The 24,339-nt window shown below is 40.9% G+C and overlaps 1 protein-coding gene across 1 annotated transcript in view; it reads right to left on the minus strand.

Annotated features, from left to right (window-relative positions):
* adcy3a (adenylate cyclase 3a) overlaps positions 1 to 24,339 on the minus strand; it is a 111,832-nt gene that overhangs the window by 9,518 nt on the left and 77,975 nt on the right. The window contains exons 13-17 of the mRNA XM_008296717.1: positions 23,617 to 23,733; positions 23,046 to 23,326; positions 22,454 to 22,535; positions 1,447 to 1,605; positions 996 to 1,142 (exon numbers count right to left, since the gene is read on the minus strand). Of these exons, the coding sequence (XP_008294939.1) occupies positions 996 to 1,142; positions 1,447 to 1,605; positions 22,454 to 22,535; positions 23,046 to 23,326; positions 23,617 to 23,733 (786 nt within the window). The remainder of the gene's footprint in view (positions 1 to 995; positions 1,143 to 1,446; positions 1,606 to 22,453; positions 22,536 to 23,045; positions 23,327 to 23,616; positions 23,734 to 24,339) is intronic.

The following is a 24,339-nucleotide window of genomic DNA, read 5'->3' on the forward strand; positions in this document are numbered from 1 at the left end:
TTGTACGCAGTCAAATTTCAACAATGTGGAGTGTATATGAGAACATGTTCCTTGCAAGTCAAAAGCCAAGGTTTGCACGCCTTGGCAAATGTCATATTTTTTTATTTAAAGATCCTCCCAAATGAAAAACAAGTGTTTGCTGACATGGGCATATGATGTTTTTCTATATGCTGGAAGACATTGTGAGCAAAACAAGAATTTCATGACACAGAAATGCCGTGGCATTTCTACCTTGGAGTGGCAATAGTGGCTTGATAGTTTAGGCTCTGGTTTGCTGATCAGAAGGTTAGGGGTGCAAGCCATCAAACTACAAATGGTTTGGCCTTGCCATGGCTGACCCTGTAAACTGACCCCAACTTCCTAACAAGCTGAGATACTAAAAAAAAAAAAAGGCTGCTGATTTTTTTTCTTGAAACTGCAATGTATCAACAATAGACTCAAAAACACTGATTTAGACTTTCAGGGTTTCATAACTAAGGAACCAATTCCGTTAACTAGTGGGGTAGGACTTTCCATATCATTTTTCTTCTTTAGAATCATTTTCTGGTGCAAGCATGCATGACTGTATTACTATTACTACAATTATTGTGTTCTGAAAGCCTTGTTTGCAATATTAACTCCACTCCTTATTGGAGGATTTGGATGAAAACGAATAATGCATTTGAGGGTCTTAAAGAAAGTGAAGCCTAAATCTCATCTTTCAGACAGACGAAACATAGGGATGTATAAAACTTCAGTATAAAATGAATCAAAAGTAACAAAATAAAATTATTTTCATCTGTAAATTTTGCAAAAATATTCCAAGTGATGACCAGAACAAAATTAAAGACTTGGGAATCTTCAAGATATGTTGCCTTTCCTATTGAGTGTCTTTTATGTTTAGGCAATCACTGCATGTGTCATGTGTGGTCCTTTGAAACTCTTATGTTCTTATACTTGTGCCCCTAGTGTGGCTGCTGCTAAAACACAGGACTAAAATGAGAAAAACAGCTTACACTGTCAAAGTCTGAGATGATCTCGTTGAGAAACCGTAAGCATTCAATACCACCATTATTAATGCTCTCTTCTGTGTAAAAGTCAGAGAAGTTGGGGATTGAAGCAAACATGACTCCAATTTCATCGTAGGACTGGCTGTACAATTCCTACAACAGAACAAATCATTAAAATGGATAGCAACACAAATGTGAATGCTGATGAAATACTCCCTGAATGAATAAAAAAATATAGTATAATTTTACAAGATGTAACAACAATAATACTGCAGAAACACACATCATGTTTTCTAATTTTCTGACTTTTCTGACCATGTTAACAGTGTAACTAAAGTGTTCAAACTGTCAAGCAAGATGAAATGCCATAACGTGGAATTGTGAGATAAGTGATATATTTTTGATACATGGTAAGAGGACAGGACTGATGTGATGTCTGTGGATGTGAAGTTCTTACCTCGTCCCTTTTCTTGGAACCCAGGAAGTGTCGAGCCACATGTTCAGGCAGCATGTTGGTCACCAGTGCTTCATTCCAGCGCCTCATCTCATACACTTTCTCCTTCTGCTCGTGGACCTCGATCTTCCAGAGGAAAAGGGTGCGTGCAAGTTTCTCTACCTTCAAGGCAGCGACAGGGACTGATATTAGCATTTGATCGGTTTATGGATTTGAAAGCAGAAATGGCACATATAAACAAACCACATGTAAAGTCACTTACTTGAGTTGAACTGATTATGCTTTAATCTGAACTCATGTGGTTTAGATGTAATACTGAAATAAATGAATAAAAAAAGATACAAAAAACAGCCTACTGTTTATTCAGTTGGATGAAAATATTTTTTGGCACCTTTGAGTACATATTTTGTTGATTTAAAGACCCAGTGAAAAACAAGGTTTTTACCTTATTAGCATGTGCATAAGGGATTTTTTTAATATGCTGAAAGACATCCAAAATAAGCAGTCAATGCCAGAGTGAAGCATGCTACCTTCAAGCCCCACAGCTACCAAACTGCCACTGGTCTACTCCAGGGGTGCCTTATCATAGTGAACCCCAACTTCCTAACAAGCTGGGAAATCAAATCAAATCAAATCAAATAACATCTCAAGTTGCTGTAATATGCTAGTGGATCTCAAACAATTACAATATTGTAAAAGTTCAAACTTTTAAAAATATGTTCATTTGCAAAGACAATACTTGGTAGGGGCTCCTTTACCACAAAATACTGCCTCAATGTAGTTTTGCATGGAGGCAATCAGCTTGTGGTACTGCTGAGGGCTTACTGAAGCCCAGGTTGTTTTGATAGCTGCCTGCTTAAGTGCTGCCTTCAAGTGCTAAGTCCTGCTGAAAAAGAAAATCGGCATCTCGGCATAGTCTGGCCAACAATGAACCCAGCAGACACAGATACCGGCTCTGTTTCAGTGCCAGCCCTGTCACAATTCCATCAGGCTGTAGCCAATCAGGGTGTCTTATTAGGCCACAATGACCAAGCCCTGAGGAGGATCTGACAACAATCAAACAATTCTATTCCAAATCACCCTACTCACCAACCAGGTAGCCATGTTGTCAGCTCAAATTAACCAGCTGGTCTCAACCCAGGATAATGTGGCCCAACGACCTGTTTCCCATCTACTCCGAGTCAGGTTTTCCCCTCAGTAGGATACAAACTGTTTGTTCCAGTTCCTAAGCGCTATGATGGAGATTTAGGGGCATGTTCCTAATACAGGTGTCTCTAGTCTTCAGTCAGAATCCCCTCACTTATGCTGCGGACCGCGCTCATACAGCTTACCTCTTAGGCTTACTTAAGGGAACACAACAAGATTGGGGATCAGCGGTCTGGGAGGCGCAGTCAGATGTGTATGATTCCTACAAGGCCTTCACCTTAGAAATGAAGAGGGTCTTCGACCACCCGGTAAGCTGGAAATTCCCTCAGAGCAGCTCAGTTCCCCCTTGGAAGCCTGATGCCTCAACGGTCAACACCTAGCCCGGGTAAACTGTAGAACCATCCCTGTAAGCCTCCTGGTCAAATTAAGGACTCACTAACAGCTGGCATCAAACGTTCTCCTCGTCTCCAGTAGGAGTCAGCGTCTTCTTCATGGGGAAAAAGGATGAAACCCTCAGGCCCTGTATTGACTTCCGCAGACTTATTTTAGTAGATTAATCGTAGCAACTGGACTTGCTTGAGTTCCTTGAAGATGTTTCACGTCTCATCCAAGAGGCTTCGTCAGTTCTGACTGATTAGTTGGGAGATCCAGGTGCTTATATCCTAAGGCGCCATTAACACCTGAGTTTCAGTTCCAGTTGGGGGTTGTTACTCCTCCCCGTCGTTATGTGAGTCGTCGGTGCTCCCCTTGCCACAAAGGGGTTCGTTAGGGTCTTTTGTGGCTAGGTGTGAATGCAGTGTCATCTTCCTGGGGAGAGATCTTAGGACTGAATTGTAAACAGGTAAGAGATGATGCCACAGGCCTCCACCTCTGTTGAGGGATGGTCTTTCCAGTTTGACATAGATGGCTTCTTTCACTCCTCTCTCAAACCATATGTCCTCCCTGGCCAAAATCTGTACGTTGTTGTCTTGGAATGAGTGTCCTTTGTCCTTGAGATGCAGGTGGACTGCTGACGGACCTCCACAACACCTATCATCTGGTGTGCATCTGGAAAGGGGAGGAGTGAAAAACTGCCTTTAACACACCTATGGGACCCTACAAATACCTAGTGATACCCTTTGGCCTTACCAAAGCCCCAGTGGTTTTCCAAAGCCTGGTGAATGATGTGCTCTGTGACTACCTCACGCAAACTACCTGTTTGTCCTTGACTCTGTACAGTCCCAGGTGCTGCAGTGGGCCCATTCCAGCTGCCTGACATGTCACCCAGGGGTCACATGGACGTTGCCTGTCCTCCGCCAGCAGTTCTGGTGGCCGTTCATGGACCGTAATACACGTGAATTCATCGCAGCTGTCTGTACACAGAACAAGCTGTCCAATCAGCTTAGTTCCGGCCTCATCTATCGGCTGCCCATTCCCAGGGGACAGTGGTCACTGGATTTTGTTACCGGACTTCCGCCGTCAAACAGTAATATAGTCATCCTTACTGTTATTGACCATTTTTCACTGTTATTGACCAAGTCACACATTTCATAGGCCTGCCTAAACTACCTGCCGCAAAGGAGACCACTGACATATTGGTTTCACATGTGTTCTGTCTGCATGGTCTACCCAGTGACATTGTGTCCAACAGGGGGCCACAATTCACGTCAGAGGTCTTGAAAGCCTTCTGTTCAGCTTTGGGGGCCACGGACAGCCTCTCCTCAGGGTTCCATCCCCCATCCAACGGCCAGATGAAGAGGCCAATCTGGACCTAGAAACAAACTCTCCACTCCCTAACATCCAACAACCCAATGTTCTGGGCTCCTTAATCCCCTGGGTGGAGTATGCCCATAACACCCTGCCAAACACATAATCTTGATTCTCACCTTCTCAGTGTTCTCTTGGGTACACTAAAAACCCCCTCTGTTTCCTGCCCAGGAAGAGGAGATTGCTGTGCTGTCCATCCAATCCCACATCAAATGTTGTGAGAGAATGTGGACACAGGGCCGCTTTGCTCTCCTCTGTGGCTCGAAGAGGATGCAAGCCCAGGCCAACTGTTGTCACACTACTGCCCCAGCCTATGTCAGCAGCCAGAAAGTTTGGCTCTGCTCCAAAGGCCTCCCTTTAGGAGTGGAGTCTAACAAACTAGCCCCCTGCTTTGTAGGGCTCTTTGAAATCGAAGTTGTAGTCAACCCCTATGTGTCCGTTTAAAGCTTCCTCCCTCCATGCAGATCCACCTCACCTTCCACTCCTCTCAAGTTAAACTCGTGTGGAAAAGTATAAAAAAAAAAAAAAAAATTGAAGGTGGAACTACACTCTCTTGTCACAGGCAGTAGTAATGTTTTTGCCAATTATATTTTATAACCTGAAAGTCTTCAAAACTGACTTAAGCAGTTGAGGATGTGTGGAGTTGAGGATGTGACAAACAGAGTTTTAAAGGATTTTAAAAGTTTTTTAAACATACAATAAAAGACCATCGGCACAAAGACAAAACTTCTGACTTATGCCTTGCACATTCAAAGCCTTCAACGTGCTTGGACTGCCTTAAAGCAGTAACCAAGGAATCAATCCCAACAGCAAAGAGAAGCGATGACATCTACGAAATGTACCTCTATTGAAAGCAGTGTTTTGAAATTGCTTCTTTGTGACTGCAGTCACTGGGTTGGATTAGAGTAGCCTTATCCTGCAAAAAACAAACAAACAAAAAACAAAACAAAAAAACCCTATCTCTTAAAGCCCAGTTTTGATGAGTTCCACATAGAAATCCCCCACTCCACCTGGCTGGAAGCTTTTTCAGCATCAAGCGACAATATTAGTTCAGCTGTAAAGCTGTCTGTTGTGTATGCTAAGAACCCATCTTACATTTGAGCTAGCGTGTCTGTCTTTGACAAAGCCTGCCTTTTTTGGTGAAATACAATGTAGTAAAACGTATATTAATCTAGTTGCTAAAATGTTGGTTACAATTGGATAGTCCACATAAAGTACTTATATTGGTCACTATAACCTACACTAGAGTGAGTCTTTGTCATTTTTTGGCAACACAGTTATTGCAGCTTGACACCGAGATGCTGGGACACAACCAGACGCAGTGCATTTATTAAGTATAGTTTTCTGAAGAGGACACAATTCAACAGCCAACTTCTAACAACTTCTAAGCTGTAACCATGGGATTCAGGGTTGTTATTCATCTTGAGTGATTCAATAGCTGCCAGAATATCTGCTATCGAAATGTCTGTTCCCAAAGTACAGTTTCTTTTTGCTAGTACAGTGTGAAGCCCTCGATGGTAAAAAGGAGCCACTGATTTGTGTGAGGTCATAGTCACAATCTGATTTATATAGCTCAGTACAAAACTCTTTAAAGGTATGGTTATTTTTGTTGTTATTGTTGGTCAGTACTTTATCAACTAGTCAGTACTCTATCGTGGATCTGTCTGGCAAGATTACTGAGCCTATATTTTACTGGCTTTGTTCCAAACTTTATAGTTGTTGTGGCAGGCTTTCAAAAACAGATGTGTGGCTCCATTAAAAGAGAGGGATATCTGAAGGGGGTTTAGATCTATTTTGGAAAATAAATGAGAAATTTAGCTTAGAATTTCTTGCTTTATTTATTCCTGAAAAGTAGCTGAGTTTCTGCTCAATGATGAAGAGTTTCCAACAAGGTGGAGTGGCAATTATCTGGGGATATATTACTTTTAACAGTCACAGAAATAACTTGAATCTGACAAAAGTAATAATAAATAAAAATTCAATGAAAACTTAACAATGAAAATCAGAAATTGCTTTTGAACCGTGGTTCAACAGAATTCTTTTTAAAAATTAACTCATAAAACAGGCCTGGACAAAAATGGTGGTACCCCTAGAAAAAAAAAAAAAAAGTGACCATAGGGCAGAGATGGGGACTCGAGTTTGTAACTCAGACTCGAGTCGCACTTAAGTCGCACACAGAGAGACTTCAGATTTGACTCGTGCTCAAAAGACTTCAGACTCGACTCGGACAAATGTTTTGGGACTCATGAACAATCATTATGTTTTATTTTTTCCTTTCCTTTTTTGGCGTATTAACATTGGGGAAACTCTCAAATGTCTGACGAGCTTAACGTCATTCCCTCCTTTTTGGCATGGTAACTATGGTAACCATATTACGCATTGGGTGCGTGCCTCGCGGCCCCATGCATTTGCACCTCAGATGACACTATGGCGACCGACACACCCGCAGCTGCTGCTGTACCCTTTGTAACATTTGGTAATAAAAACTTCGAACAAGACGGCACCAACAAAAGAAGCACTGACTGCAAAGTCTGCGGTACCAAGATTAAAGATGCTGCATCAACCACATCAAATTTTATAAGGCACCTGAAAACTCACCCGGTCAGTCACAGTTGCGCATATAGACGGTCAACAAACATGTTTAGCTCATTATCAGCTATGTTTAACTTAGCTTGCTACCAGCTTTGTAACTGCATATTTGAATAGATGAATGAATGTTAGTTTGCTTGTCACACTTATTTGCATGGAGTGGTGTTAACATGACGTTTATTGGGTAACGTTATTCATCTGCGTTCCGTTGCCACCATCTACTAGCCAATGTTAAACATAGAAAAATACAGTTACACTGTCGGTTTAAGGCTGGTTACTGGTTAATTGTTGGCCACATAACGTCAATGTTGCAGGTTTACCAGGTTACCATTTCACTGGGTTTGAGTGAGAGGATAGAGGAATGTTTTAATGTATAGTAGACTTAAAAGATGTCATTAGAGACCCACTGTAAACAATATGGTTGCAGAGTGCACACTTTTAACTTTTTTTCCACTTACATTGGTGTAGGATATGAATAGACACAGCTGCCCAAAAGACACAGAACTTTCCTGCAGGTCATAGGTGTGTGTAGATCAGCCTCACAGATGGGCTGGAGCCAAAGCCAGGACAACCAGAGCCCAGGAAGTTGTAGATCAACAGATCACACCCCCAGAGCTTCAAAGAGAACTATCAGATAAGAGACACTCAAGGAGAGCCTGACGAACCAAATGGGTGATTTTTATTGCTCTACCCCTCCTCCTCTCTCTGCTCTGGACGTAAAGGAATGCGATCAACAGACAATGGAAAAAAAGCACCAGAAAGACCGCGGATTTTCTGAAGGTCATAGAATCTCCCACTTTGGTCCAATGTATCAACTTCAACTGCCACACCCTGATCCAACTCAAGCTGAAGGCCACGTCTGCCCCAACATTAGATGTCGTTGTACCTGCCCAGGAAACTGCAAGTATCGAGCTTCTGTCTCTAAACGGGTGTTTCATGAGTACAATTGGCCTTTCGACCAAGATTCCAAATTTAACAGATTATCTGCTGCTTCAGGTGAAAAGACTTTTAAGTCTCCAAGCCACCATTCTGCTCCACATTAGGTTTTTTTCACACTCATATTCTCAACCAGCATTTTCATCATTGTTTGTATTTTATATTTTATATTTGTTGTTGCTATTTTTCTGTTTGTTTTAATTAGTAATAAATGTTGTGTGTGTGTATACAGTTGTTTCCTGTGTTTCTATAGCTTACTTTCAGTCACTTTACGTATCCGATCTTTAGTTACCTAAGCTCTAAGTTAGTTCCCTTAACTTTGTAAAACACTCTTGACTGATCACCAAGAGTGAACAATTTAATAGAATTATTATGCTGACTCTGAGATTATATCGCTGGACGAACAATTCAAAGGTTGGTTTTAATCATTTTAGTTAATGCAATCACTTGCTTTGGTGTGGAAATAAGTATATCTTATTTTCTACCCTACAATATAAAATGCAAATTAGATTACATCATCTGTGACAATGCGTCAAATAGGAGAAAGGCCTTCACAGTTTGTTTCCCCTCTGCAACAACAACTGAGACCAAAGATGGTGAAGACGACCTGGAAAACAGAAACTTATGGGAGGATTTAAGTGACAATTTCCAGGACGATGTGGAATCCATCCAGGGCAGCTACCGTCAACAGCGACTACAGTGCTTTGCATATTCATTACAGCTCGTGGTGCGTGACGGACTGAAAGAGACTAAGACTCTGAATAGTGCAATGGCAAAAGTTACAAAATTCTGCAGTGTACTTCATTCCACATGTGGGCTGAAAGAAGCATTTGAGAGAGAGTATGGAGCTAATCGCAGCATCCCCTCTGCCGTGGCAACCCGATGGAATACAACTCTCTGCCTTGTGGAGATCACTGGCCTGGACCCTCAAAGCCTAAATACTCTTCTGGAAGCCCAAGGACATAAAGGCCTGTGCCTGTCAGCAAGAGAATTGAGTCAGCTGAAAGAGCTTGTGGAAATTTTGGCCCCATTTCTTTAAGCAACAGACCTCAGACAAGGGGAGAAAGTGGTGACTCTAAGGCAGCTCTGCCTTGTGTTCTCTCACTCAACAGCCACCTCAACAGTATGCTGAATACAACTCGGCATGTGGGCAGTTTTGTGAAAGCTCTCCAGAAGTCACTGCAATGCCGTTTCCAGGGGATCTTCGCAAATGTCAGAATAGGTGACTTAGCTCAACCTGCATGAGATCTCCATTCGGAGATATGGCCTATATGATGTCTGCACTACTCGACCCATCATTTTGGTTTTTGTGGCTGGAGCAAGATGTCCTTGCGCCAGATGAAGTCAAGAGTGAGGTGAAGGAGATGATAATAGGTAGGTGAATGCACATCATTTCCAAACACATCATCACATTATGAATCATTCAGGACTTGAAGTTCTCAGACACCAAATTAATACTTAATTCAATACATTATCTACATTTCCTCCTCCCAAATTTCAGGCACACAAATCTTTTCTCGCTTTCAATAACATCAGTAAAATCTCATTCATACTTACTTATCTCTCATTAACTTAACCATCACCACTGTGAGTAGTGTATATCAGTCAACATCATAATATTGTAACTAACCATGATTTGTGTGCAACTGTTTCAGACCTTGTCTTGGCTGAGGCTCGGAAAGTCACCATACTTGCTGAGAGCAGTAGTGGAGAATGAGGATGAGCCACCTGCTAAAACGCCACGCCTTTTCACTGGCTACAGGAGGAAAAGCAACAAGAAAGACGACCATGTATCATCTGTCAGGACTGACCTCATTCGCTACATCCAGGTGTCCTCTGATGAAGAAGAAGTGGACTGCCTAGGTTTCTGGAAGAGGCATGCCAAAGTCTTCCCGAGGCTCTATCTTGTGGCTATGAGAGTGCTTGCTGGTCCTGCCACCAGTGCACCAGTGGAGAGGGTATTCAGTCACGGAGGCCTAATAATGCGCCTTCACCGAGCTAGGCTTAGTGCAAGGACATTGTCCAGAGGCTTAGTGCAAGGACATTGTCCAGCTTGGTCTTTTGAAATGGACCATTCTGTTGCCTAATACTTTTCTAGGTCTTACAGTGCCTCTGGAAGACACCTACAAGCTTGTTTATGTTTACCCAGTGTATTAAGAGAAAAATAAGATAAACCATTATGATCTTATTGTAGGTTTATTATTGTTAAATATTTTCTTCTACGCAAAAAGACACCGGTGATTGTTTCCACAAAAAGGTTACTGTTTCATTAGCAAACAAGTCAAGATAGCCAATAACTCCAATGATATTCCTTTTTGAGTTTTACTTTTATGCAAGGAATCATTTTTGTCATGCAAAGAAAGGTGCCTTTTGGAACAAAACTGGTCATGTTTTGGTATCACCAGTTTATAGACTTACAGTATTTTTCAGATAATGTGGCAGCAACAGTTTTACTTTTTTGTGTGAACAAATTTTTTTAAATTGCAAATGGCACAGAAGTAACATATACAAGTGTTTAAAGTTCTTTGAAGTGTTTTGTTTACAAGTTGTTTGCATTTAACTAAAGTGTGATGTTTTGCACTAATTAGAAGGATGTTAATTAGCCTACAATGCCTTTGACTGGGTGAGGTGTAACATTTTCTATATTTTTGTTCTTGTTATGGTCCGACTGAGCCTGCACAATAGAGGGCAGGATATATTGTAACTGTATGTTCATGTTGGAAGGAAATCATTCATTGTGTGTTTTTTTTTTCATATGGCATTGCAGTACCCTGTTTAAAGTGATCAGATAACAAACAACTAATCAGTATTGATACTTTATGCTAACAGATAAAGGAGGGATAATAATACAGTAGATGCTTTGAATTTCTTAGAAACAGCTGTGCAGTGTTCTTATTAGACCGAATAGCAGCAGATGATAGAAAGCTCATTGTTATGACCCTGTGGGTCATCTATAGTGTTTTTGTGTTTTGCTGCTTGTTTCTCTCCTCAGTGTTTGTGTGTGTGGTTTTTGAGTGAAGGATTAGGAGCAGGTGGTGACTCTGGATTGGCTGTCTTGCCTGCTGCCTCGCCTGATTTGAGCCGCGCAATTGGTCAGGGGGTGGGCCCATCCGCTATTTGAACAGCCCGCCAGCTGCACTCGCTCTCCTCACCTCCAGCCTTGCCACTACAGAGAATGCCAGCATGCCATCAAGACTGTACTGCAGGAGGATGCAGCAGCAGCAGTGACTTGTTTGTAGTCGTAGCCGTGTGCTATAAATTCTGTCTTTTGAGAACTTGGTGAGTCTTTTGTAAATATTGTAAATAGAGAGCAGAGTAGGAGGGAGAGGCCTTTTGCTTTTAAACCATTTTCTCCTGTTTTTGTTTATCAGGTAGGTAGCAAGGTTATTATAGTTAACGAAAACGAACAAAATGACAAAAACTAGAATTGAAAAAACATTTTTGTTAAATGAAATAAAAATAAAAACGAGAGTTAAAAAAAAATGATAACTAACTGAAACTGTATTGTGTGTTTACAAAACGAACTTAAACAAACTAAAATTGTAGTTAAAATGTCCTTCGTTTTCGTCTTTGTTAATTTATTCCGTATATAAGGCTTTTGGGTAGATATGAACTCTATTTACTTCGCTCTGCCGCGTTTACACCAACTGTTTCCACCGTACGGCACCTCATGCCCCGTGACGTCACGTGTGGACAATCTGCAGCTTAGCATGATGGCCACGGCGAGAGTTGGGAGAAAGCGGCAGAGCCCTATTTGGGATTTCTTTGAATATGACCGTGGCAAAGATAGAAGTAAGTGCCTTGTAGTTGAAGCAGGAGATAAAATATGTGGAGTAACTCTCAAGGGTTTTTCCCCTTGAGAATTTAAAAGTCCATTTGAAGAGCGCGCACAAAACAGCTAACCGAGAGTACCTGGACAAGGTAGCCTCTCGGCCGCCCTCCCCCGAAAGAGAAGCGACACCCCGGCCAGGCAGCATGGGGAAGGAGTGCGAGACAACAACAACAACCGTGATGGACTGCTTCAATCGGCGACCAAATAGCTGCTGGCTAGTTAATACGCAGGAACACCACAAGCGGGAACAAGCATTGGTAATTATGTTTATTGATACTGGAATGTCTACACGACTATGTGACTTGGTTGCCTTCAAAAAGTTCAGCACTTCACTCCAACCAAAATTCAAAACACCCGGAGCGGCAAGAGTCAATAACCTCATCGGAGCCAAGATGGATACGGCGAAGCAGAAATTGAAAGATATCATTAAAGAGGCGAGGAAGGTGAGCTTATGTGTCGATGGTTGGAGCAAGAGAGGATTAACTGCATCATTCATGGGGGTGTCAGCTTGTTTTTACCATCCGCCTGGAGGCCAGGTCCACCATGCTCTGCTGAACCTACATCGAATGGAGCACTCACACACCGGGGAGTCCATTGCCCGCTGCATTGATCAGACGTTAGATGCATGGGGCATTGGAGAAGATGAAGTGCTGCTTATTGTGACTGATAATGGCTCCAACATTGTCAAGGCTGTGCGACTTCTTGGGGAAAAAAGGCGCCAGGAAAGTGAGGAGTCAGCTGATGGTTCACAGGCTCACCCAAGAGGTGCTGGAGCTGACCAGGATGACCTGTGGTTCCAGTCAGAGTCGGAGGAGTCAGACATGGAGGATGAGGAGAGTGGAGACCTCGCTGAGTGTGGTTTTTTTGATATATATATATATATATATATATACAGTATATATATACCCTTAAGCACAAAGAAATAGTGTGAAACAATGCAGTCATCATGAAAGAATATAGTGATGTTATACATCAAATTAAACAGCAGAACCTGGGCTACAAGCATATATCAGCCATTTCTACATGCCTCAAACACAAGTCAAACACCAACTAAATGAATTACCAAATATGGACATCGATATAGCGCCACCACGTCAACCCACTCGTCACATTTCTGGCTCTGTCGCTACTGTACGTTATGAAAGACGCACAACCTACCTCTCAAAATGAAACAGAGAGCCCCCAGATTCTAAACATATCCATCAAAGCTCTCTAAAACCAAAGCATCAGTGAGAAACAACCCAAAGAACAGCAAAAACCGAAACCGCTTCGTCAAACTGTAGTTGTAAAATGTCTCTTACCTTAGCTGTTTTGCCGTGAAAAGTTTATTTTATCGGTAAATCCACACCGGAATCAGTTAGTACTACTTCCTGTGCCACACAGAAAGCACGTCACACGTCTCTGGGAGCCTCTGTGTCCCGTAGGATACTACGACAAAGTGAACGAGGGAGCGAGCGGCGAGAATACAAGATGGCGGCCAACTGATTCTGATTGGCTAGAAGTGCTGTCAATCTCGTTTTGGTGGCAATCACTATCTTCTATTGGCTCTAACGATTCGAAGGCGGGTTCAATCACCGAAATCGACCAATCCATCAACTAGAGTTAGAGCCGCGCGTCACCGAGGGAGCTTCACAGCCGTCCAGTCTCCATTACGCACAGCCTGCGTAACACAGACAGCGGTCTGGTAGGATTTTAAAAAAAGTAAAAAACTGCTGTATTTGGATGTATTGAACGCCATTAGTAATATACAAGTGAAATATATAGTTTGTACATAAGAACATTCAGATGGTCACCAGTGTGCCAAAAATGTGCCAAAGTGTCCAAAAATGTCACCTTGCCTGAACTGTCTGGACTAAAAACTTAGTAATTTTGTTCTACTTCACTTTTTTAGAGTCAGCCTTTGCAGGGAGAATGTTCACATATTGTGATATGATTTTGGAGAGGTTTAGAGCTGCAGCTGGTTCATTCCAAAGAGATAATTATCCTGAAACTGCTTTTTTTTTTTTTAGGCGAACCTGAAATTTTTCAAGTTGTGTGTGTGCCATCTACATTTACTTTTAACCAGTAACATATATACTGAAATTTACACATCTGAACAAATCTTACAAGTGTTCCTTTTATTATGACACAAGAATTATTCAAATAGACCTTGTGGTTGCAGAGATATACTGTTTTTATTATGGGTATGTAATTTTCGAGAAAAGGTCTGAAAAATAGCTCAGGGCTTAAAGGGATATATATATATATATTTCACAATAATAAACAGCATTCAAGGATTTACTTGATAGTTTCCCACTGAGATCAACAGGGGAAAAGAGAGGAAATTCCTATTTTACTTGCTCTCATTTACTGCAGTTATGTGTTTCATACATACTGCAGATAACCTTTAATCCTGTGTATGCAGCAACCTTCCTCAACCTTGGAGATATCTGTCATGATAATGTGGCCCCTTTCCCTATTTTTTTTTTGTCTTTTAAATCTAAAATGACCAATAATATTTAGACCAGTCATTATTGACTTAAAAATATTAGCAAAGCTTTTGTCAATTAGCCTGTGTCAGTATGATTTTGGCTACTGACATAGGTCTATTCAAAATGAAAAAAAAATGTACAACCCAATTCCAACCTGTTAAAAAGCAAGTAGCCTATTCTAGTTAAAAAGTTTGACATTGACACATAGAATCTTCACTTTGACATTGTTTTTATTGTCATTTCCTATGATTTGCTTATTCAGGATTCCAATTAATTATGGAGACACAATATAAAACAATGTGTCATACATTGGAAACAAGTTTATGCCGCTCATAGTGAAATAGATATGTAATGTATGTAATATAAAAAACAAGAAAGGTTATATGATCCCTGCTCTAAAATCAAGGGATAAGCACAGTCAAAGTCCTAATTCATGAATAATTTTTTTCACTGTAAAATAGGGCTGGGCGATATAGCCTAAAAATAAAATCTCAGACTTTTTTCTGCAAAACTCGATTTATAATTTTAATCGATTATGCCCCTCTCAATAGAATAAAAAAGAGAAGAAAGCCCTCCATGTGACAAAATAATATAAATGAAGTGCTGTTTTACGTTATCAAAATACATTCCAACACCAAACAGAATTTCTCTCTTAAAGTTTAATTGTTTGAATGTCAGCAGGTTAGTCTAATTACCCTGAAAGCTGGGCTATTTTCACAGTTTATTAACATGGAACTGTCTGGTTAATATTTAATCTCATGTAAAAATAAAGAAAAAAGAAAGCCAAAACATGCCTCGGCAAAACCTAACAGGACCTTTCATCATAAAAACAGTACATTTTCAGTATTTATATTTTCAAATATTGCAACAAAGAAAAATTGGAGTAATTCAAGAAAATTTCTCTTAGTTTTTAATATCTTCTGCAGAAATTAATTTGAATTAATTGACTTATTTCCCAGCCCTACTGTAAAATTATATTTTGTGTGTTTTACATTTGATGCTTGAATTATCTAATTTTTTTGTCTGTTTTCTCATTTTGCTTGACAAAGAACTTGACCTGCCAGATGATGGGGAGAACAACAAGTTCCAGAGAATGCCATGCCTTGCCCACACCCTTCAGCTCACATTGAAAGATGCCATGAAGCACCCAAATGCTAATTCACTCATAACAAGAGCAAGAAACCTGGTACATGCAGTGAGGAAATCATCAGTGGCAAATGAAGCAATGATCAAGAAGTGTGGCAAAACTCTGGTCCGGGATTGTTGCACACGATGGAACAGCACATTTGATATGCTGAGAAGAATGCTGGAGATCAGAGCTGAACTAAACCAAGTACTTGAGGAGTTGGGAATGGACACACTTCTCACCACCGATTGGGCTAAGCTTGAGAACCTGGTCAAGCTGCTCGAGCCCTTTGCCATTCACACAGACCAGCTTCAGAGTGACAGCCAGTCCCTCTCACAAGTAGTGCCATGCCTGCTCAACCTTGAGGCGCACCTGCTGACGACCACTGCTGGAAAGCAGTTAGCTCAAGTGCTGCTGAAGTCCTTGCGAGAACGTTTTGCGGCCATTCTTTGCCCTGATTCCCCACAGTTTGATGCTACACCAGCGCAGCCTGCCTTATGGATCCAAGTGTTTCACTGGTTCTTCACACACCAGACATAGTGCCACTGAGGAGGGCAGTTCAGTCTTTTGTGCAAAACCTGGCTGCTCAGTATAACCCAGCTACTGCTTCTCAGGATGATGTTGCCACTGCAAGGGCCAGTCAAACTCCAACAAGCTCCCCTTCTACTGTCCTTCAGAAATACCGCTTCCTTGCATCCCATATGGAGGTCAATGTGTCATTGACAAATCAGCCTGATGTAACTAACAGTCTGTTGACTGAAATGAAGAAGTATGTTGAGGATGTCAAGCAGGGTGTGTTCAATGAGACACCACTGCAGTTCTGGAGATCAAGAGAGGCTGTCTATCCAAAACTTGCCCCTGTAGCACTGGACCTTGTTAGTGCCCCTGCCTCACAAGTCTTTGTGGAGCGCATCTTTTCTGTGTGTGGACTGTTGTCATCTGGCCTTAGAAACAGGACAACCACATCTCTGGAGCAACGCGTTTTCCTCAAGATCAACAAGAAATTGTTGCTGGACTAAAGTACACCCATCTCTGTCTTTTTCACACACACCAGCACTCACACATTCACAGACACACCGTCAGTCAGACACAAACCACACACACACACCCACATACACAGAGGCTCACACGAGGTGAATTTGAGATAGTTCATTCATAAATAATGCAAAGACTTAAGTGTGTTGTTGTTTACAATGTTGGACAGAAGCACAAGTTTAACATAGAAAAGAAAAGCACATCAGCATCCAGCTGAGATAGAGAAGTATCTTAACCAGCTGTCTGGTTCTGTGTTCTACCAGATACATGTGCACTTTCGGTGTCTAAAAAAATGACATTACTTTATGATGTCAAACATAACATGGGAGGTGTTGTATTGTTAATCAACTGCAGTGATTTGCACTAGGGCTGAAAATGTTCTGTTTTTATGATGGTAGGCCCTGTTGGGATATGCAGAGGCATGTTTAGGCTCCTTTGTCTTTCTTTTTATATGAGATCAAATATTAACCAGACAGTTACTTGTTGATATTCTGTGAAAATAGCCCAGCTTTCAGTGTAATTAGACTAGCCTGCTGACATTCAAAAAATTTAACTTTAAGAGAAAAATTCTGTTTGGTGTTCGAATATATTTTGACAACAGGAAGGCAACACTTCATTTATATTATTTTGTTACATGGAGGGCTTTCTTTTCTTTTTTTGTCTTTTTTTTTGTTTAAAATTGTAAATCAAGTTTTGCAGAAAAAAAATCTGAGATTTTATTTTTAGGCCATATCGCCTATTCCTAATTTGCACTAAAGTTACTGTACCTCTAGTGCAATTCTTTATGTAGTTAATTTTGAATTGCTTCATTTAAATTGATCAAACCTCTAGTCTAGAGTTTGTTGGGTTTTTGAGGTTGTTCATGATTTCTTAGATTGAACTCCCTGAGACTCCTGGCTGCCAAGCACTGTTACTTGTCTCATAAATAGGTTCATGTTGTTATGTTGATGTGGGTGTTTAGCCTGTTGGCTATGGTGATTTTTACCCAGCACACTAAGTACATCTAAGCACAGAAGCAGTATAGCACACATTTTGTACTTAAGGCTGCTATCTTATGGGCTAGTGTATTAGATTTGTGGATGGCTGTTCATGTGTCCTCTGAATACATTTTTAAAAATTGTATCTCTTGTTGAGTTTTTCTTATACAATACATATTCTGACAATTTTGAATGTAACACCTGACAAAGACCCTAATTTACAAAAAAAAAAAGGAAAACTAACACTGAAACTAATAAAAACTAAACTAAAACTAAGTATGTTCAAAAAAAAAACAACTAATAAAAACGAGCAAATCTGCTTAAAAAAAACTAACTGAAACTAACTGAATTTGAAAACAAAAAGTAAAAATGAAATAAAAACTAAAACAACTGAAAAATCCAAAACGGTCGGTAGGTAAGATTATTGTCTTTTATTTGCTTTTTCTTTTCGATAGGGAAGTCAGGGCTAATGTAGAGTGTGTTTTGTTTGTTATTTTGGCCTATGTCCCCCTCTTTACTAAAAAAAAATAAATAAAGAAACTGTTCATTTTTGATACTTGGCTTGTCTGATTGCTGGCCTTCTTTGAAGTGGAAAGACTGGTGGAGCAAACTCATGTTATGCCAAAGGTTCCCGTAGACCGGGGCATAACATCATTAAAACAAGAAGAGACATGAGAGATTTTTTTTAGATACTTGAGACTTGATTTGAACTTGTGACTAAAGACTTCAGACTTGACCAAGTCTCACCCCACAAAGACTTGAGACTTGACTTGGACTTGCAAAAAAAAGGTCAATCAAGGTGTGTCCTCTAATTAGCATCACAGGTGTCTACAAACTTGTAATCAGTCAGTTGGCCTATTTATAAGGTTACAGTAGTCACTGTGCTGTTTGGTAACATGGTGTGTACCACACTAAACATGGACCAGAGGAAGCGAAGGAGAGAGTTGTCTCAGGAGATTAGAAAGAAAATTATAGACAAGCATGTTAAAGGTTAAGGCTGTAAGACCATCTCCAAGCAGCTTGATGTTCCTGTGACTAGAGTTGCACATATTATTCAGAAATTTAAGATCCATGGGACTGTAGCCAACCTCCCTGGACGTGGCTGCAGGAGGAAAACTGATGACAAATCAAAGAGATGGATAAAACGAATGGTAAAAAAAAAGAGCCCAGAACAACCTCTAAAGACATTAAAGGTGAACTCCAAGGTCAAGGTACATCAGTGTCAGATCGCACCAACCGTCGTTGTTCGAGCCAAAGTGGACTTCATGGGAGACGACCAAGGAGGACAACATTGTTGGAAACAAATCATAAAAAAGCCAGACTGGAAATTGCCAAACTGCATGTTGACAAGTCACAAAGCTTCTGGGAGAATGTCCTATGGACAGACGAGACAAAACTGGAACTTTTTGGCAAGGCACATCAGCTCTATGTTCACAGATGCAAAAATGAAGCATATCAAGAAAAGAACACTGTCCCTACTGTGGAACATGGAGGAGGCTCTGTTATGTTCTGGGGCTGCTTCGCTGCATCTGGCACAGGGTGTCTTGTGCAGGGTGCAATGAAATCTCAAGACTATCAAGGTATTCTAGAGAGAAATGTGCTGCCCAGTGTCAGAAAGCTTGGTCTCAGTTGCAGGTCATGGGTCTTGCAACAGGATAATGACCCAAAACACACTGCTAAAAACACCCAAGAATGGCTAAGAGGAAAACACTGGACTATTCTGAAGTGGCCTTCTGTGAGCCATGATCCAAATCCTATTGAACATCTGTGGAAGGAGCTGAAATGTGCCGTCTGGAAAAGGCACCCTTCAAACCTGAGACAACTGGAGCAGTCTGCTCATGAGGATTGGGCCAAAATACCTGCAGTCTCATTGACAGTTACAGAAATCGTTTGACTGCAGTGATTGCCTCAAAAAGTTGTGCAACAAAATATTAAGTTAGGGGTACCTGTTTCATAAGTTTATTTTTAAATAATTCTGTTGAACTACGGTTTAAAAGCAATGTCTGATTTTGATTGGTTAATTTTCATAGAATTTTTATTTATTATTACTTTTGTCAGATTCAAGTTATTTCTGTGGCCATTGTGGGTTTTTCTTTCATTAACCGAGGGTTACCAACAATTTTGTCCACGTGTGTAAGTCTACCTTTTCTCCAGTAAGTCACTGCCTTATTCTCCAAGACGACCCTCCTCCGACTCTACCCCTTTCCACCAACAAGAACCAGGTACTTGTTCCATGCGGGTGCTAGTTCCAGTGCTTAGTTGGTTCAAATCTGGCACCTCCAAAGAACTTAACTCTTTTTTTTTTTTTTTTTTTTAAATCTGTGTGACCAACTTTCTCATTTGTTCGCACTTCCCACCTTGTCACAGGCAAAACACATGACTGGCTGAACATGTTCTTATCAATAGACTCTACAATTTATGATGTTCCCTGAACGCCCCACATAGCAGGCTGCGGTAGCTGCTGTTGGTGGCTGCGGTGCTCAGACAGGTGTGCGACCAAACGTGACTTAGAAGAGAAGAGAAGAGAAGAGAAGAGAAGAGAAGAGAAGAGAAGAGAAGAGATGAGATGAGATGGTAGGGTACCTTAGGGAAATTGTGTTTATAGTTACATCCCGGCCAAGAAACATAAAAAGACAATGACCAATAACGGGGAGACAAGAGGGAGAACTGTCGGGTCAGCCAGCATGAGCACTGCCCCTTATCATTAGATAGGAAATGGAAAACAAGAGGGAAAACGAGGGAAAAAAGGGAATTCCCAAACTACGTTCCTCTAGGGAGGGCACAGTGTGGGATTAGGAAAAAAAACACCTCAGCACAAAAGAAACATAATAAAAACATCACAACAAAAACTCAAGACTTGCACATGTCGGAGGGGGAAGGGTGCTGGGGAGGGGAGGTGTCACAGCTCAGACACTGGGGGGAGCGCGCAGCCACGCGAGCGCATCGCATCAGCTCGCAGCAGACTGCTCTGTAACGAGGGAGGGAGAGGATTTGGGGAGCCAACCAAGGTGTTGAGTCCAGTGGGTGTGTGTGTTGTGTGTCTTCGTGTTTTTGTATGTGTAAGTCCATGGACTTCGCCCAGACTCAACATTGTCTCTGCCGTCTGATGCTGGTGACGAGACAAGGCCGTTGCCGTGGAGACGACCTCGAAGAATTCTGATCCAGAGACAAAGTTCACAGGACAAGGAGGGGGGTGGGGAGGGGCCGAGCATCTGTCTGCATAACATCCAGGAGAAGTGGAGAGATATCAGCCTACCAAGGCCGAAGTGGGGGAGCCGAATGAAGATAACGAAGATTGCTGTGGGTCAGGCCGACTTTGCAATTTAACGTCAGTCTGAAAGTCCCACTGGTTCTCTCTGTGATCCAAAAAGCCGAATTTGATGGACTATTACATCCGGATTGGTCTGTCAAACTGCTCCAAGTTGGTACCCATCTTGTGAATAAGTTCTGGAATCCCATCCAGTTTGCGATTAAGTGTTGGCAGCCCGAACCGCTCTCTCAATGATGGGCAGCTTCTCAATTGCTGAAAGTGCTGCCATCGCCTTCCGAACTTTGCGATAAAACAGAAACCCGCGAACTCCAAACAGCAGGAAGCCTGTTATCATAATCCCAATTATGTAGACATCTTCAATATGCTTGAAAAAGAGTAAACTAGGGTGTTCTTATGTCAGATTTGTCCAAGAGTCATTTTTTTCTCATGCAGTCTTTTCTATCAGTGGAATAAACAGGGTCCCTTTCAAGACCACGCTCTTGCGAGCAATTCATGTTGTATTAACTCCCAGAAAGTAGATACTGAGCAAGATAGTAATCTGTTGTTTACCTTAATGCTCGCAAGTAATTAACGTTGTATTAACCCCCCAAAGAGTAGAAACTGAGCAAGATCGTTATGTGTAGTTTACCGTAGTAGTCGCAAGTACCCGACCCAGCGCAGGACTCTGCTGTGAAGGTGGAGACATGTGGCGGTGGTGTATTTGCGACCAAAAAAAAAAAGAAATTTGAAGGAGCGGCGGCTAGGATTTAGGAATGGTGGCCTGCCACTCCTAAATGAATGTAGAAGAAACACTGCAGGGTCAGATCGCTGCTGAACATTTGGCTTTAGCTCTGTTCATATATCACGTTACTAACTTTTAAAAACATTTAAGCCAAAAATGTAACCATGAATATTATTAATGTGTGTTCACTTCATCCAGAAAATGCCTGGATATTTTTTGGCTTTTCTATTTGAATGGATATGGAGTTTATACGCAGTTGAAGCACACAGTACCTGCTCAGCACTGGTGTTTATAGAATGTTAACGTTCGTCAGCGTGGGCGCACATATCTTTATAGTGATCTCTATAGTTATTAGTGTGGATGGGCCATAACAGTAAAATTGATTAATGCCTGACTGTCTAAAGAAAAGAACGACAAAAATTTGTGTAAGGCGCCTCTAAATAAAATGTATTCTTCTTATTATTATTCTTCTTCTTCTTCTTCTTCTTATTATTAATAATAATAATAATTATTATTATTGTTATTATTATTAATAATAATACTATTAATAATAATAATAATAATAATAATAATAATAAAACATCACAGCATATGCACTGTCTAACAGGGGAAAAAAACCTGGCCCAGCCACGAAAGATAAGTCCAATTGAAATGTATCAGTTTGAAATTTGTAGCTGGTGACACAAAAAATTTGGGCAATTCGTGTCCCTGGACACGAATCAATAGATTAAGTTTCATGACTATTTCATGAACTGTCGTGAGACTGGGTTGGGCTTACAATTAATTAATTTTTTTGGTAACTCTCTTGCTCAGCATAATTCTGTCTTTAGTTTGAGAGACTGACGTTTCAACAATTATAAGTTCATTCTTTAATTCTTTTCTAATATAGTTGATTTCTCACACCGGATTTCTTCTTAAGCAAAGCATAGTAATTATGTAATTCTTCCTCACGAATAAGCTTTGATCCCACTGGATGGTGAGGTACAACATTCTCTTGTCTTAGGCCACGTTGATACATAGCCGGCACTGCCCTGATGATGCATTGTTGTCAGTTGTACTTTTAATTGTTTTGGGTCCTCTAACAACATTCCTACGCTGCTAAACTTGTTAACTTTCTCTATATTGTTAAGGTATAGTAAACACATTAGACATTAACTTACATGTCTGGAGAAATAATAGAAGCTGCCCATCATAATGAAGATCATAATTGTCATTGTGAACTTGGAGGGCACCAGATATGACCTGCAAATTAGAAAACTGACAAATTAGCAACTTATGCTGCAAATGTAGTGTTTGAAAAACTACAATACTTCATTCACTGTATGTTAAAGGATAATTCCAGCCATAATTTCAGCCTTGATATTTCTCATTAATATAGCTACTGTGGCTATGCGCCTATGAGTCATGCTAACCCTGTGCTCGCCACCAGTGGGCATGAATGAACATTCTGGTGATAGGTCAGCTGGCAAATTGGCCCAGACAGAGATCCAAAATGCAGTTATTCCAGGTGGGTAATTTCCATGTTTACTTTCAGTCAGACTGTAAACAAACCTTAAAAATGATTTATGTAAAATTTAAGAAATAGACCGGGTTGAAATAAACCAGAATTTTCCTTTAAAATGTCAAACACATGATTACATGAAGACTTCAGCACACACACTAATGTCACAAAGAGTTTGGTGTGCAGAGTGCTACTAGATGTGTAATGACTTCTGCTTTACACAGACGGTATTGGCTTCATTTCTGACTCACCTGTAGTCCTGGAAGCGGGCCATGTCGTAGTGGTCAAAGATGTCCTTCCAGCTGTAGATGTTAACGATACCAGTGGCCACTGTGATGAGCAGCATCAGTGTGAGCTTCACCATGTGACTGACCTGAACCAGCATATTGGTGGCCATCAGTGCCAGCACAGCAATGTAGCTGTAATATTTGGGGTTGTTCAGGCAACCCTCAAGACCGGCCCACGTGGAAGAGGAAGAGAATGGAGGAACTGTGGTGCTGCTGGAATCTGGGACTTGAGGCAGACAACTCAGCTAGGCAGGAGAGAAACATGAAGTAATGAGCTCATTGGCTTCTAAAATTGTACTCTTACTGTGCTCAGCTGTCTGTCATCAGCAACATCTAGAATTCCTATGCGCTTCTGTCCACTTTCCTGGCTGTAGTTTTCTATGACATACAAGCAGCCTCTGTGCTCAATACTGCTCATTGAAAACTAGGTGCATTTAGTGTAAGTTTTATATTCCACACAAATTTACACATAGAATAAATATAAATTCTTGGTTTAGTCTGTTGCAAACATAAGAGAGTGCAGTGACCAGCTCACCATATCCATGATGTCAGCCATAGTGAGAATGAATATGGCTGCCATGGCCCAGGTGTTACGAGCCCAACGAGTGTGGTCAATCCAGGTGGAGAAAGACACCAGCTTCTTGGGAAAAACCTGACAGAAAAACCAGTGATAGATGCACTCTCAATGTGACAAAAATTGTACCAATAAGCTTTAAAGAGACAGGTTGTGATGTGTGTTTAATTTGTGTTCGATTGTCAATTCATTGTTTTATTGTTCATACATAATTAAAAACTGAGGTAAAAATGGAATAAGTTAAAAAGGGTACAAATGGTAACAGATCACTTTAAAGTTCAGTTTTAGTTAAAAAGTTAGGTACTCTTTATTAGAGTTTTATTTTGACAAGTCAGGTCATGTGACTAACCTTTGGTAAGGTCAAGAGAGCATTGTGGGTCAGAATCAACATGGGATGTAACAGAGACACATAACGCAAGTTATCACCATTCTGCATGTGGTCTAAGAGGCGCATACGGTAACTATCTTTATTTTGGTTTATATTTCATGTATAATGTGGTATGATTTTGCGCGGACAATATTATACAGGTTTCTGTGGTGTGTTTTTTGGTGCATTTGTATGCTAACTCACCGAGCCTGTTCACTGACTGTGCTAACAGAGAGACTGAAAGATCCACAAATGTCTGTTTTTAATGTGCATTTGTTTATTGTGTCTAGTTTTCGTGGTGTTTACCGAAGGGACAG

The sequence above is a fragment of the Stegastes partitus genome, unplaced genomic scaffold (genome assembly GCF_000690725.1).
Source record: "Stegastes partitus isolate 25-593 unplaced genomic scaffold, Stegastes_partitus-1.0.2 Scaffold1148, whole genome shotgun sequence".
In the NCBI taxonomy this organism is placed as follows: Eukaryota; Metazoa; Chordata; class Actinopteri; family Pomacentridae; genus Stegastes; species Stegastes partitus.